The sequence below is a fragment of the Lolium rigidum genome, chromosome 3 (genome assembly GCF_022539505.1).
Source record: "Lolium rigidum isolate FL_2022 chromosome 3, APGP_CSIRO_Lrig_0.1, whole genome shotgun sequence".
Classification (NCBI taxonomy): domain Eukaryota; kingdom Viridiplantae; phylum Streptophyta; class Magnoliopsida; order Poales; family Poaceae; genus Lolium; species Lolium rigidum.
In genome coordinates this window covers 298811600-298823862 of record NC_061510.1, presented here as the reverse complement: position 1 = coordinate 298823862, position 12263 = coordinate 298811600, and the positions used below count along the sequence as shown (strand labels likewise).

General features: G+C 41.8%; 1 protein-coding gene across 1 annotated transcript in view; it reads left to right on the top strand.

The window, feature by feature from the left end:
* Positions 1-7407, top strand: part of LOC124703608 — a 39096-nt gene extending 31689 nt beyond the window's left edge. Inside the window, exon 10 of the mRNA XM_047235833.1 lies at positions 7379-7407. Coding sequence (XP_047091789.1) covers positions 7379-7392 — 14 coding nt within the window. The 3' untranslated portion in view covers positions 7393-7407. The remainder of the gene's footprint in view (positions 1-7378) is intronic.
* The last annotated feature ends 4856 nt before the right edge of the window (positions 7408-12263 follow it).

Below are 12263 nucleotides of genomic sequence, written 5' to 3'. Positions count from 1 at the left end.
TGAAAGAAAGAAAATCGAAAGGATGTGAAGTGGGTCAGATACTTACTGACAAAGCGACGGTTTTGTGACCTTACGCGCTTAATGATCGCTTCCTCGCGAGCAGATTGTGCGGCTATATGCTCGCTCAGCGAAGTCTCGGCATCGTGCAGTCTCTTCCTAAGATCCTCGACACCGGCAGCATCGGCTTTGGCTTTGTCAGCTTCTGCTCTAGCTTGGATAGCATCTGATTCGGCTTTCTTCCGAGCCTTTTCACTTTGCTCTAATTCTTGAGCAAGTGTATTGGCACGTTTGTTGACCTCTGTCAGTTTTTCTGCCAAGAAAGTTAAATTTCGTTAAAAACATCGACAACCCAGGCGTAAGAAGGCAAGGGCAAAAAGAAGCAGCAAGGCATTACCTTCAGTTTTACTCGCATACTCACGATACCCAATGAATTGGGCACCGATACGAATAAGCTCTTTGATCATAGGCTGTCAAAGAAGGATAAAGAAAGAAAATGTCGGAATGGGAAAATTATGATGGCATAAGGAAGCAAACAGAGGAAATAAATACAGTGACAAGAAAGTGAATAACTTACATCATCCAAGAGAGGGTTAGCGGAGTTAGTCAATTGGAGAGTAGGCTCCGGGATTGTTTCAACCCTTGCCCTTTTCGGTGAAGGGACAAGAGGGCTCGAAGGAGGAGTAGAAGGGCCGACATTTTGTTGAGGAGGCGAGGATTCCTCTCCTTCAACTGGCGTATCCGAAACAACCAGGGTGTGTGACGTACTCGTTCGAGCAGCCACATCAAAAGCTGGTACTTCTTCCTCATCATCACTGCGATTAAATGTTGGCAGCATAAAAAGCAAGATAGAAAAAATCTTCGAGTACCAAAATAAATAAATAAATAACTTACGAACTGATGAGGGCCTCGAGGTATGGATCATAAGTTGCCTTCTGACGTGAAGGAGCAACTTCTTCGGCTTTGGAGGTGCCAGAATCTTCGACATCATTCCTTTTCCTTTTGTTCTTGGGAGAAACAGCATGAGGAGGAGATTGTGCTGACGCAGTGCCTTCGGAGGCAGCTTCCTTTTCAGAAGATCCCGCAGATTTGCGAGAGTCTACGGGTTCATTCACAAAAGAAGGGGCATCTTGGTTGTCGTCGGTGACAACGGCCCTTTCGTCGACTTCTCCACCTTCAGGAAGGGGAGGAAGCGAGACAAGATTTGGATGGTTCTGTACAAAAACAGGGGGAGATGTCAAAAAGGAGATGCAAAAGATAGAGAGGCAGTAACAAATCAATCGACAAAGTTTACCTTGGGAAGCGCATGGCTAGCGCTGTACGGTTTTACACGACACGAAGAAGGGACAGAGTCTTTTTTGCTAAGAGAGGAGATTTTTCGGACAAGTTTTTCTAAATCCTTGACCTCCAAATCCACTGACAGCCGATCTGCGTCTTCCTCGCCAGCATACTTCCAGAGAGGGTTTTTGCGAGCCTGAAGAGGCTGCACTCTGGTCCTAAGAAAATACGCTGTAATTTGGATACCTGACAACTCTTTGCCGCGAGTATTTTGTAACTCATGGATGCGAGTCATCAGGGCCTCTGTCGAAGTTTTTTCTTCCTCGGTTGCCTCTGCATTCCAGGAACGGTGGCGAAGGATTTTCTCGGCACCATCAAAAGGAGGGATGTTGTCTTCAGCACATCCATGGTTCTCCTCCTGAATATATAACCACTTCTTGCGCCACCCTTGAACTGAGTCAGGGAGTTTGACGTCGAAGTAATCGACTGTGGGGCGAACAGAAATAACAACGCCGCCTATATTATAGGCGATATTGGGGGAGCCATTACGGCGACAAAAGAAAATGCGCTTCCATAGCGCCCAGTTAGGCTGAACGCCAAGGAAGGCCTCACAGAGGGTGATGAAAATGGAGATATGGAGGATAGAGTTGGGTGTGAGGTGGTGAAGTTGAAGATCATAAACAAAAAGCAATCCACGGAGGAAAGGATGAATAGGGGCGGAAAGACCGCGAATGAGATGGTCGACGAAGCTTACCCGATACCCCATTGGAGGAGTTGGGTAGCTTTCTTCACTAGGGAAGCACAGGGCCTTGGGTTTCTTGTTAATCCCCAGAGATTGATGTCCTGAGTGGAAATTTTGGACCTTTCCCACTCCGCGCTTCCCAGATCCGCGGCGGCCATTGACGATTCAGGCGTGTTGTGCCTGGTCAATCGACGCGGTGGCATCAACAATGGCGCAGGAATGCAGCTTGGAGAAGATAAGTTTAAGGAATTGAGGGGCGCAGGAGGAGATTCTGCAGAGGAGAGTAGGAGAACGGCGCGAGCGGAAGTGCTCGAGGAAGAAGAAGGAGATCTTATATAGAGGTGCGGCGAAGCGACGAACCGTAGGATGGAAAAAGTGTGCGGCAGATGATAACCACGTGGAAACAAGGGTAAAAAAGTATTTTAACACTGGAGAAGTTACGGTACATGCGCCAGGAAAAGCGGAGAACGTGTGTCCCCCACTTACACGACGTGTCAAGATAATGGATAATTTGGGCCCGCAGGGCAGCGGGAGAAAACTTCTCGCGATTTCTGGACTTACAATCGTGGCTGTCGTCAGCAATAAAGTCACCTTGGCAGAAAGAAAAATTCGACTCAACAGTTGCATCAAACGGCGACATGCAAGAATATTGAAGAGCCTTTGATCAAATACAAGTTTTTGATCAAATGCTCGGGGGCTACTTTGAAAAAATGAAAAGATCAAGAAAGACAAGATAGAAATGGCGTGAGCCTATGATCAAATACAAATATTTGTTCATAGCCTCGGGGGCTACTCCCATCGGGAGCGCTGTTCGCGCACCCGAGAAATTATAAAACTTCCGGAGAGAAAGAAAATATAGCGGCATAAAGCGTGGAGCCTACAACCAAGCACAAGTCCTTGGCTGTAGCCTCGGGGGCTACTCCCATCGGGAACGCTGTTCGCGTGCCCGATGAAATTATAAAAAAAAAAAGACAGAATGAAAAGAGGAAAGATAGAAGATCAAAATAATATATTTCGAGTTATAAATAACTCTGCATATACTCCCATCGGGAAAGCAATATAAGTCATCTTTGAATCAATAAAATGTGCCATTCCATCAGCCGAATAAGCACTCGACAATATATTCTCAGAACGCCGAAGTTGCGATCAATTTCTGAATGCCGCAAAACTTTGCGAAGGTAAGACCCCAGATCCATTACGTGAGGTGTGGCGCCGTCTCCGACGTCGGTTTGCTACTTTTATCCGTATCAACGGATACGAAGAAAAATCCTAACGGACGCGTTAGGTACCCGATAAATATGACCGGGACTCGACGGAATGGTAAGACCTTAAGCGGCACCTGTCGAAGTTTACACCAGTATCCCGAAATAATGTCCAGGGACGTGATTTTGAAGTAGGTTTTTGCGGATTGCCACTAGAGCAGTTAACTAGTACCTGATCCGTCAGATGAACTAGCCCCAACTACCATTATCCCTGTACAATATAGAAATTCATGTGAAGAAATATAGAAAAGTTTAAGTTGTTGAGTAAAAATAAACGAGTGGAGATTTTCCACGACTCTACGATTCAAGCAAAATCTCGGGGGCTACTGACATAGGCATCCCCAATGGGCCTGCCGAAGATAGTACCCGGGGTTTATTGAAGGCCCACTACTCGAAGAATAAGAAGATTCGGAAGCCCAAGATATTGCTAAGGAAAGCTAGAGTTGTAATAGGAAGTAATATTTGTAATCTTGCGGGAGGAGTTAGACACCTTCCGGACTGCGTAACTTGTACAATGCGAATCCCTCGGCACCACCTCCTATATAAGGGGGTCGAGGGACAAAGAGATCATCGAATCATTGTTTCTCAAACCCTAGTTTCATAATCGTCGAGTACTTTTCGGCTGAAACCTTCGAGATCTACTTGCCCTCAACTTCCAACTAAACCCTAGTCTACAACTCGTAGGCATTGATAAGTTAATACCTTGTCAAGGGGGGGGGGTCTCTTTCGATGGATAAGGCCGCGGCTTTGGAGGAATTTTTTTCATTGTGAGTATTTATCAAATTGTATTCCTCTTTTTAGAGCGAGCTGGAACAACCACACATAAACTACAGGGCAGAGGAGCCAGTGGAAGGTAATGTTAACTTGGTTGTTTTTCTACTCTAGAGCCGATTATGTTTTATCTGTATCTCCATATTCATCGTCTATTTACTCTATGATTTGACAGACATCTGAATCATTAAAGTAACTGCTGGAAAAATATCAAGGTCACCAACAAGCATCCTTTAAAGCCAATAACAGAGGCGAATGAAAAAAATTGGTTGTGGATATTTAAAGATTTTTTGTTACTTGATTTTCTCTAGCATATAACTATGAAAGAGAACTGATTATCAATGGATCTTTTTTGATAAATGATATATTTGCATAATGTTTATACCTGGCTTCTTCTAAATTAGTACTATGGAAAGTGCACAGGGTGATTATTCTACTTGAGTATGATTTTCTTGGTTCGATTCGTATAATCGCTAAAATGTGTGCCTTCATTACTTATCTACCTTATTGTTTCCTTCTATGGTTGTTCCAAGGGATAGCTGAAACTTGCAGGACTCTCCTATCCCCTTCTTCATGCTACGTGCTCATGCACTTCCGACCAAGTATGGCTAGCTAGAGATTTCAGCATTCGCCTCTTGTCGGTTGTTACATGCGACCACTTAGGTGAGAAAAAGGTTATATCTTATATATCTCTATAATCTAGAATGCTTGCCATTCAATGGTTTTGTGTTCTGGAACGATATCGATTCTCTAATTCCAAGCAAAAAATTTGATTCACAAACGCATATGGTTATAACTTATAAGCTATAAGGGCGAGGGCTTGATATGCACTTGGTTTTTAGTTGCAGAGGCACTACATTGATCAAGCATTGATATGTTAACACTAGCATGGATACTGACTTGATTTTTCTGATGATGTACTGTTTTGTTTAAGAAATATTTTACAAAGCATCAGTGGCATGTGAATTTTAAAGGCTTGATTGCATTGCCTAACTATTTGTCTTCATATTTGCAAGGTGAAGAAGCAAAAAAGATGAAATAAGTGCACATGACAGCAGTGCCAAATTTCCCAGCAAAAGGAACAATTCATCAGTTCTTCCGGATCAAAAAGATGCATGGATGACGAAATATGGATGTCGCTGGATCCTAGGTGCCGTCCAATAGAGAACTTTAGTCAACAAATTTTTCATTCACCAGTGCCCCCAGCAGCTCAACTGATTTCTAGGGGCAGATAAACTCCAACGAGTGAAGGCTGCACACAATAGGCAGAGTGAGTAGAATAAGATCCGTTGGGTGCTCACCTGGTATTAGAAGGTGTACCCATCCTCATTGATGGTTGACAAGTTACATTACTAGAACAAGTGCGACAGGTTCAGATGAACATTCACATTCATATGATGCACGAGAGAGTAGAGAGGATCGAGAGAATTTTCTCCTATGGGAGTATGAAGAAGAGGGTGATGGATGCTGCAAGATGTGTTTTCCGCCAATAGATCATTATCATGAATTGTGTAGATGGTACATTGGTTCAAGTCTCTCGAGAGGGAACATATCAACAACCTTGTCGCCAAGGAGCACAACCTAAAGAAACCTAAAGATGTTTCGTGATCTAAAGTAACTTGCTAATAAAAGGAAATAAGGTTTGTATCTGGCGGTATGTAGTTTAGACCAACTTAACTTCAAATATATTATTATTTCATTTGTAAGGATCATCATCATTCCACAAAAGAAATCAAAGATCTCAGGCCTGAAGCGACCAGGTGGCTTATTCATACATGAATAAACTAACCCTACTAGCTGCAGTCATACATGAACCAACCAACAATACTAGCATACAGAATATCAGAATTCCTTTGCAGCTCTACTTCAGTGAGGTAGGTCATTTATCAATAATTAAGAAGGTTCAGCAATAAAAACTCACTATTTCACTCAGCATAGAGTGAGCAAGAATACATCACTTGGCACTTGACTGACAATATCAATACTGTTTTCATAGGTATCAAAGAAACTCATGTCTGAGTTTAACAAGACTTGCACAGACTTTGATCTTATCACTGTTGTCTATTTTTTTCCAGTCTAAATCAAGCATGCACCAGACTCATGTCTTGGTCTAACAAGACTTGCACATACTTTGAACTTATGACTAATAAACCCGATCGAAGGGAGTAAAGAAATGGTTTGTCCAGTATGCACGGTGGGTATTCTACATTGTACATTTTGGTATTTTCACATTGAATCTTAATGTTAACAACATATACTGCTTATGCAGGATGGTTTTTGGTACACTTATCAAGAACGATGCATGAAAATGAAGTAGAAGAAATCCCTAACATTGTACACGATCTAAAGAGCTTCAACGAGTAGATATTAGATAATAAAAGATAATTAATCAGTGTTCATTTCATATTCAAAAGATGTTAAATTATACCTTTTCTTGAAATAAATTTTTATGAGAGTTAGAACATTAATATTTTTAGAATATACTTTGTGGTTATTCTTTTCTTCATGTGAATGTTCGCACGCATTATAGTGACATGATAAAAAAAAAAACCGTAGCAACGCACGTGCATTCAACTAGTTTTATATAATATCCTGGTTTTTTATACATATTTTTAAAGTTCGGCCAAACTTTACTTAGCTTGACTTTTAAAAAATATGCCTTATTCATTGGAATATTTTTTTGTCAAAGTCAAATTATTTAAAGATCGACTAACTATAGAAAAAATATATACATCTATGATATCAAATGTACACAATATGAAAGTATATTTCGTGACCATTCTAAAAATATTGGTTTGAAATTATAAGTGTTGACATATTTTTTATATAGTTTGTCAAACTTTATGAAGTTTGACTTTGACCAAAAATTATACTCATCCTATTTTAGGAAGGAGGGAGTATATATGTACGCATATCGAGATATATAGACATGCGTGTCTACTTTTACTTACAAAATATTAGAAGTTGATATCCAACTATATAATCATAGTGTGAGAGAGAAATACCCGGTTACACCCGGGGGCACATGAACCCTATATTGAAAGTTCCAAAAAGTGCTATTTCAAAGTTTCAGAAAAATTGAAAAAAAACGCACGTATGTAGATATTGTATTATGTTGATACTTATTTGTGCAGATTTTGGAACAAATAAACGATCATATGTGACCTACACAAAAATGTGAAACAACAAATCCCTATTTCTGTGAATAGTACCTCACGAACCATTATAGTGTCATTTGAATATTTTGTTATTTTCGTGTACGCCGCATTTAAGTGTAGAAATTTTGGGTTTTAATAGCTTTAATATGCTCCCCATGTTGCCGATGTAGTACCTAGAGGTTGACTACGAGCCAGAGATCATCAACGATCCTTCGTGCCAAGAGCTTGCCAACTATGATGCCTCTATTTGTTGCATCCATGACCGTGTTCTAGAGAAAGCCGTTTCTTTCGAAGGGACGAACACCAGCTGGCGGTTCTTCGCATGTGCACATCACAATGTGAGTACGTCTAGCTAAATTCTAGGAGATATAAAGGATTCTGGAGTAATATGCATTGTTTGTGCGATTTGCTATACATAAAAGTGTTAATCTCTAGCCTTGATATCCTTGTTCTTTGCCGACCATCTTTCTTATCCATTTGGTTTTGGTGTTGTTGGTAAGAACTTGATTTATGCATGCTTGATTTACTTTGATTGCATCTTCATGCACTCATATCTCATGAATGTTTTTGGGCTCAAGTTTGTCTTCATAAGCGCATTGATTATTATCAATAACCTATTTCTTGTTTGTGTTCTAAATGTTTAAGAGAGAGTTATGATTCCATGTTTGTGCATATTGTATTCAAATGCAATAATTCTAATTTACGTGCGAACCTTGGGGATCTTCTTATTTCATTTAGAGCACTATCTCTCTCTACCATGAAATCTTTTTTTTATCCAATTGGATCTTTTGATTGATTGCTTCATTCGTTGAAGTTTCTTCACCTTGTTATCTTTTGCAATCTTTGATCATCAATATATTGCGGAAATTCGTCTTGGCTTCCGGGAGCATTTGCTCCCGTATTTTTGGGAAGCAAATTTTGTTTTTCAAAACTTTTCAAAAAATTCCGAAAAAAATCATGCACGTACCTGACTATGGCACGCACCACCTTGTAAAATGTCGCTGCGAAATGTCATCGTATGCGTCCTGGGCAAAAATGACAAATTTCCAGATCTGAGATTCATATTTTTGGATCTCATTTCATGTCAGAAATTTGTCATTTTTGTCCAGGGCGCATACAATGACATTTTGCAACGAAATTTTACACTATGGTGCGTGCCATGGTCAGGTACATGCATGATTGTTTCCGGAATTTTTTGACAAGTTTTCGATTTGTTTTAATTTTTCAAAAAAACCGGGAGCACCGGGAGCCAAAACGCCGCTCCCAATATATTGTGTTTTCCTCCATGTATTCGTTATTGGATAAGTGCATTTGATTCCACTCATATTATGAGAAATGCACACCTTGGAGAGGAACTCATACTATATTGGCCTTCTAAATTTGGCACTCATTTTGTCACTTGTTGACAATGGGGGGAGAAGTTGAGAGGGTTCAAGGGATATGGTTTTATACTTAAGTTTGGTTTGTGCTTAAGTGTGTTGCCCCTCATGCATTTCATATTTATTATGCTTTGCATGGTTGAATATATAGTGGAAACTGTCCCAAAAGTTAAGTTTGACAATGTATGCAATGAAATTCAAATTCATCACACCGTGCATATATTTTGGGGGAGTTTCCTCTATATATGTTGGTTCTACTCACATCTCTTGCATTAGTTGTAGTTTATGTGAGTAGAATCGGTTTTGATATGGGCTAGTAACTTTGTGTTACTTGACCATATCAAATACAACCTCTTGTATACAACTTACTCTCAGATAAGTTGCATGTTTATTTCTAATATTCCTTATATAAACCCTCTTGTTGATCGAGATTGTCATCAATTACCAAAATGGGGGAGATTCTAAGGGTACATTGCCCCTAAGTGCGTTTTTGGTAATTAATGAAAATCCTCTTTGAACTAAAGTTTTTCGTTGTGTTTATATGAAGGAATGTTCCATAGGTACTGCTTGTAGTCCATGTGTTGGATTCAAGTGTGGATGCCATGAAGATAAATATATACATTTGGTATTGACATCAAGATCATCGTTTTGAAGAGATACAAGGTTGACCAAGACTAAGAGTAAATATTGAACTCAAGTTGGTCAACACATGAAGCATAAAGATTTTACCACTTTGGATCATGTGATCTTGTGGGCGGTAAGACTTGTCAATTATGCTTCATGAGCTAACCCACTATATATTGTGTTGTCTATGTGGGTTAGGTATCTTGCTATGGGCATGCATCAAGAGTATGATCTCATATAGCTCATGAGAGGATAGCATCAAGCTTGGATGTCATCAAGGTTGAGAAGGAAAAGTTCAAGATAAGCATATCAAAGATATCATGCTTAAAGCTTGTCGTCCATTTGGTGATAATATACATGTGAAGATGTGCCTCAATGAAGCTTTCCCATAGTGATGTATGCGGAGCAATCATGAGTCTTCACGAAGCAACAATGATCAAGTGGGCATTACGCCTTGAATGAAGCATGAAGCATCATCATCAAGATCAAGCGAGATGCGCAAGGCAATGTATGCCCTTGCTAGGTTTTCCTTTTACCGGTCTCAATGTGGTTGTGGGTGACCGTGTTATAGGATAGATAGCCGCACTATCAAGAGGGGCTTTCGGTTGGGTAACTTGATCGCATCGTCTTAGGAACGTCAATCCTTTGCATATTTTAGATCCCTATATTCTTGTTTCTCCTTGGTGTTTCTTTATTTGAGGTTCTTGATCTTGTTTCTAGCTTTACAACAAGTCCAAGTTCATCTAAAATGGAATCCGTATGCATATTCCATTGCATTTTCATGTTTGGAGGTTTCACCAGTTTGATTTTTATAGATAGGAAAAACCTTTCATATTGTTGTTCTTACTCAATTATTGGACTATTATTTTTTCTATGAATAATGTTGTAGAGCTCGTTATCGTGATTCCAAAGAGCCCAAGATCATCGAAATCGAAGTCCGAATGCAAAAGTTGTTGCATTTTCGGCGTCTGGATCGGCAGGCCGAGTGCTGCTGCTGGCTAGGTCGGCACCCTGGCTGGTCCTGCCTGGCTCAGCATGGGTGGCTCGACTTTAGCTCAAACTGTCATTTTCTTAAAGGGTTATAAAGGGGCCTTCTTTCTCATTGTTCTAGGTGTTTTTTTGGCACGTTTCTGACCACCATTCTTGACCTTTTTGAGCTTGCTTCCTTTCCCATCCCTCCTATGATTCTTGCATTTTTTGAGGGATTTGAAAGAGGAGATCTAAATCTATAACCTCCACCAATCCATTCCTCCTCTAAGTAAGGGTAACTCTTGGGATCTATATCTTGGAGCCATTGGTTTACCTCCACCATTGTTCTTCCTCTCTAGTTCCTCCTTAGCATTTGTTGCTTTGGTGGGATTTGAGAGAGAATTTTGAGCACCTTTTTGGTGTTCTTGCTTTGCATCCTTGCATAGTGTTGAGCTCTCCAATACGATTAGTTAGAGTGAGAGAATATGATCTTGTTACTCTTGGAAGGATAACCTCCTAGTTGGCTTGGCGGTTGGTGCCCCAGTGACCTCTTCGTGGAAGATTGTGAAGAGGCCTGAGCTTCTCCTTCATGGAGCTTGTGAAATGGTTGTGGAGCTTTCCATTTCTGGAGCGGAGAAAAAGCTAGCCATAAGGGAAAGACCTTTGTCCTTCATGGTATTGGCTTGAAGAAGAAGGTGAGCTTTCGTGGCGTTTGGGAGACCTTCGTGGTAGCCCGCATCTCTCCAACGTGACGTACCTCACCTTGTGAGGGGGAACACGGGAATACATCTTCATCTCCACGTGCCTCGGTTATCTTATACCCGAGTTTACTTTCCTTGTGATAGTCGTTGTTATTGAAGTGCATATACCTTTGTATCACTTTTGTTACATATATCTTGTTACTATATTGCTTATCTTGAGTTATTATTGTTGCACTTAGTTAAGCCTAGCATATTTAGGTTTTCTACTTGTAAAATAAATGTTAGTTTAAATCCACATTCTTACAAGCTAAATCCTTAATAATTTTAAAACTCTTATCTCGTCCTTTCACGAAGCCACGGCACCACGATCGATGAGCCGATCGTTGAGGACGACGACGAGGCCGACAAATCTGTGAAGGTGGCGATGTTCCACCACTACCACCAGCGCCTCATCGCCAGCAGCGACGATCCCATCGACATGTCGGGATACAATGCGGTCTTCATGTCATCGCTCAACGACCACGACGCCTGGTGGGGGAACATTAGCCGCGTGATCGCCTCTTCCATCCGTGAGTTCAGTTGGACACTTGTAGACCTACGAGCATCTCCAGCGGGCTGATCCAAAATGGTGACGCAAATGGTCTGTTTTGGTCCATTTAGGTTGGCGCGCGGACGTATTGTGTGCCTCTATCCGGCTGGCAAGGCCAACATGCGCAGTGGATGACCCTTTGGGTCTACGCTACCATTGTGGCTTGTTGGCCAGAGATAACAAACACATTGCGCTTTTCATTCGACTGAACAACTCAAATGGAAAACAACTAAATATTAAATAAATAGAACCATGGTAGCCGTCTGCTGGCGGGCACTGTGGCCCAGCTCCGCCGTTGTTCTTCGTAGAGGCGGCTCGTTGGATCATCGCGAACCGCTGCCTCATGGTGAAATCGGCGTTTATGGTGAGCCTCTCACCTTCGCGGCGGGTTTGCTCGGTGAATGGTCCGAGCGTTTAGCTCAAGGATCCTTTGTCTCTCGGCCACCATGAGCAGCCGCCCAGACACCTCGGTAGGCAACCACTCGCGGCAGACCTCCATGACGCGCTGGAGGAATTGCTAGTTAGCCTACTCTAGGCTGCGGGAGGCGTTTCTCTAGTTGTGCGCCAGCCGACAAGACTCTAGTCGGCGATGAGCTCCTGCTCCTCCTCGGTCGCTTCAGGTTCCGTGTCGGCTTCAAACTACGTGTCCAGGAGGACAGACTCCGCTATGTTAGCCTCGTTGAGGCCTACGTTGAAAATGTGTGACGAGCTCTATCTCCGCTCCGGCTACGGAGGTGGAGGTGGAGGCGGTGGCGGTGGCGGCCAGGTGCAGGCGTGTGCGCCTGTTGCGGCC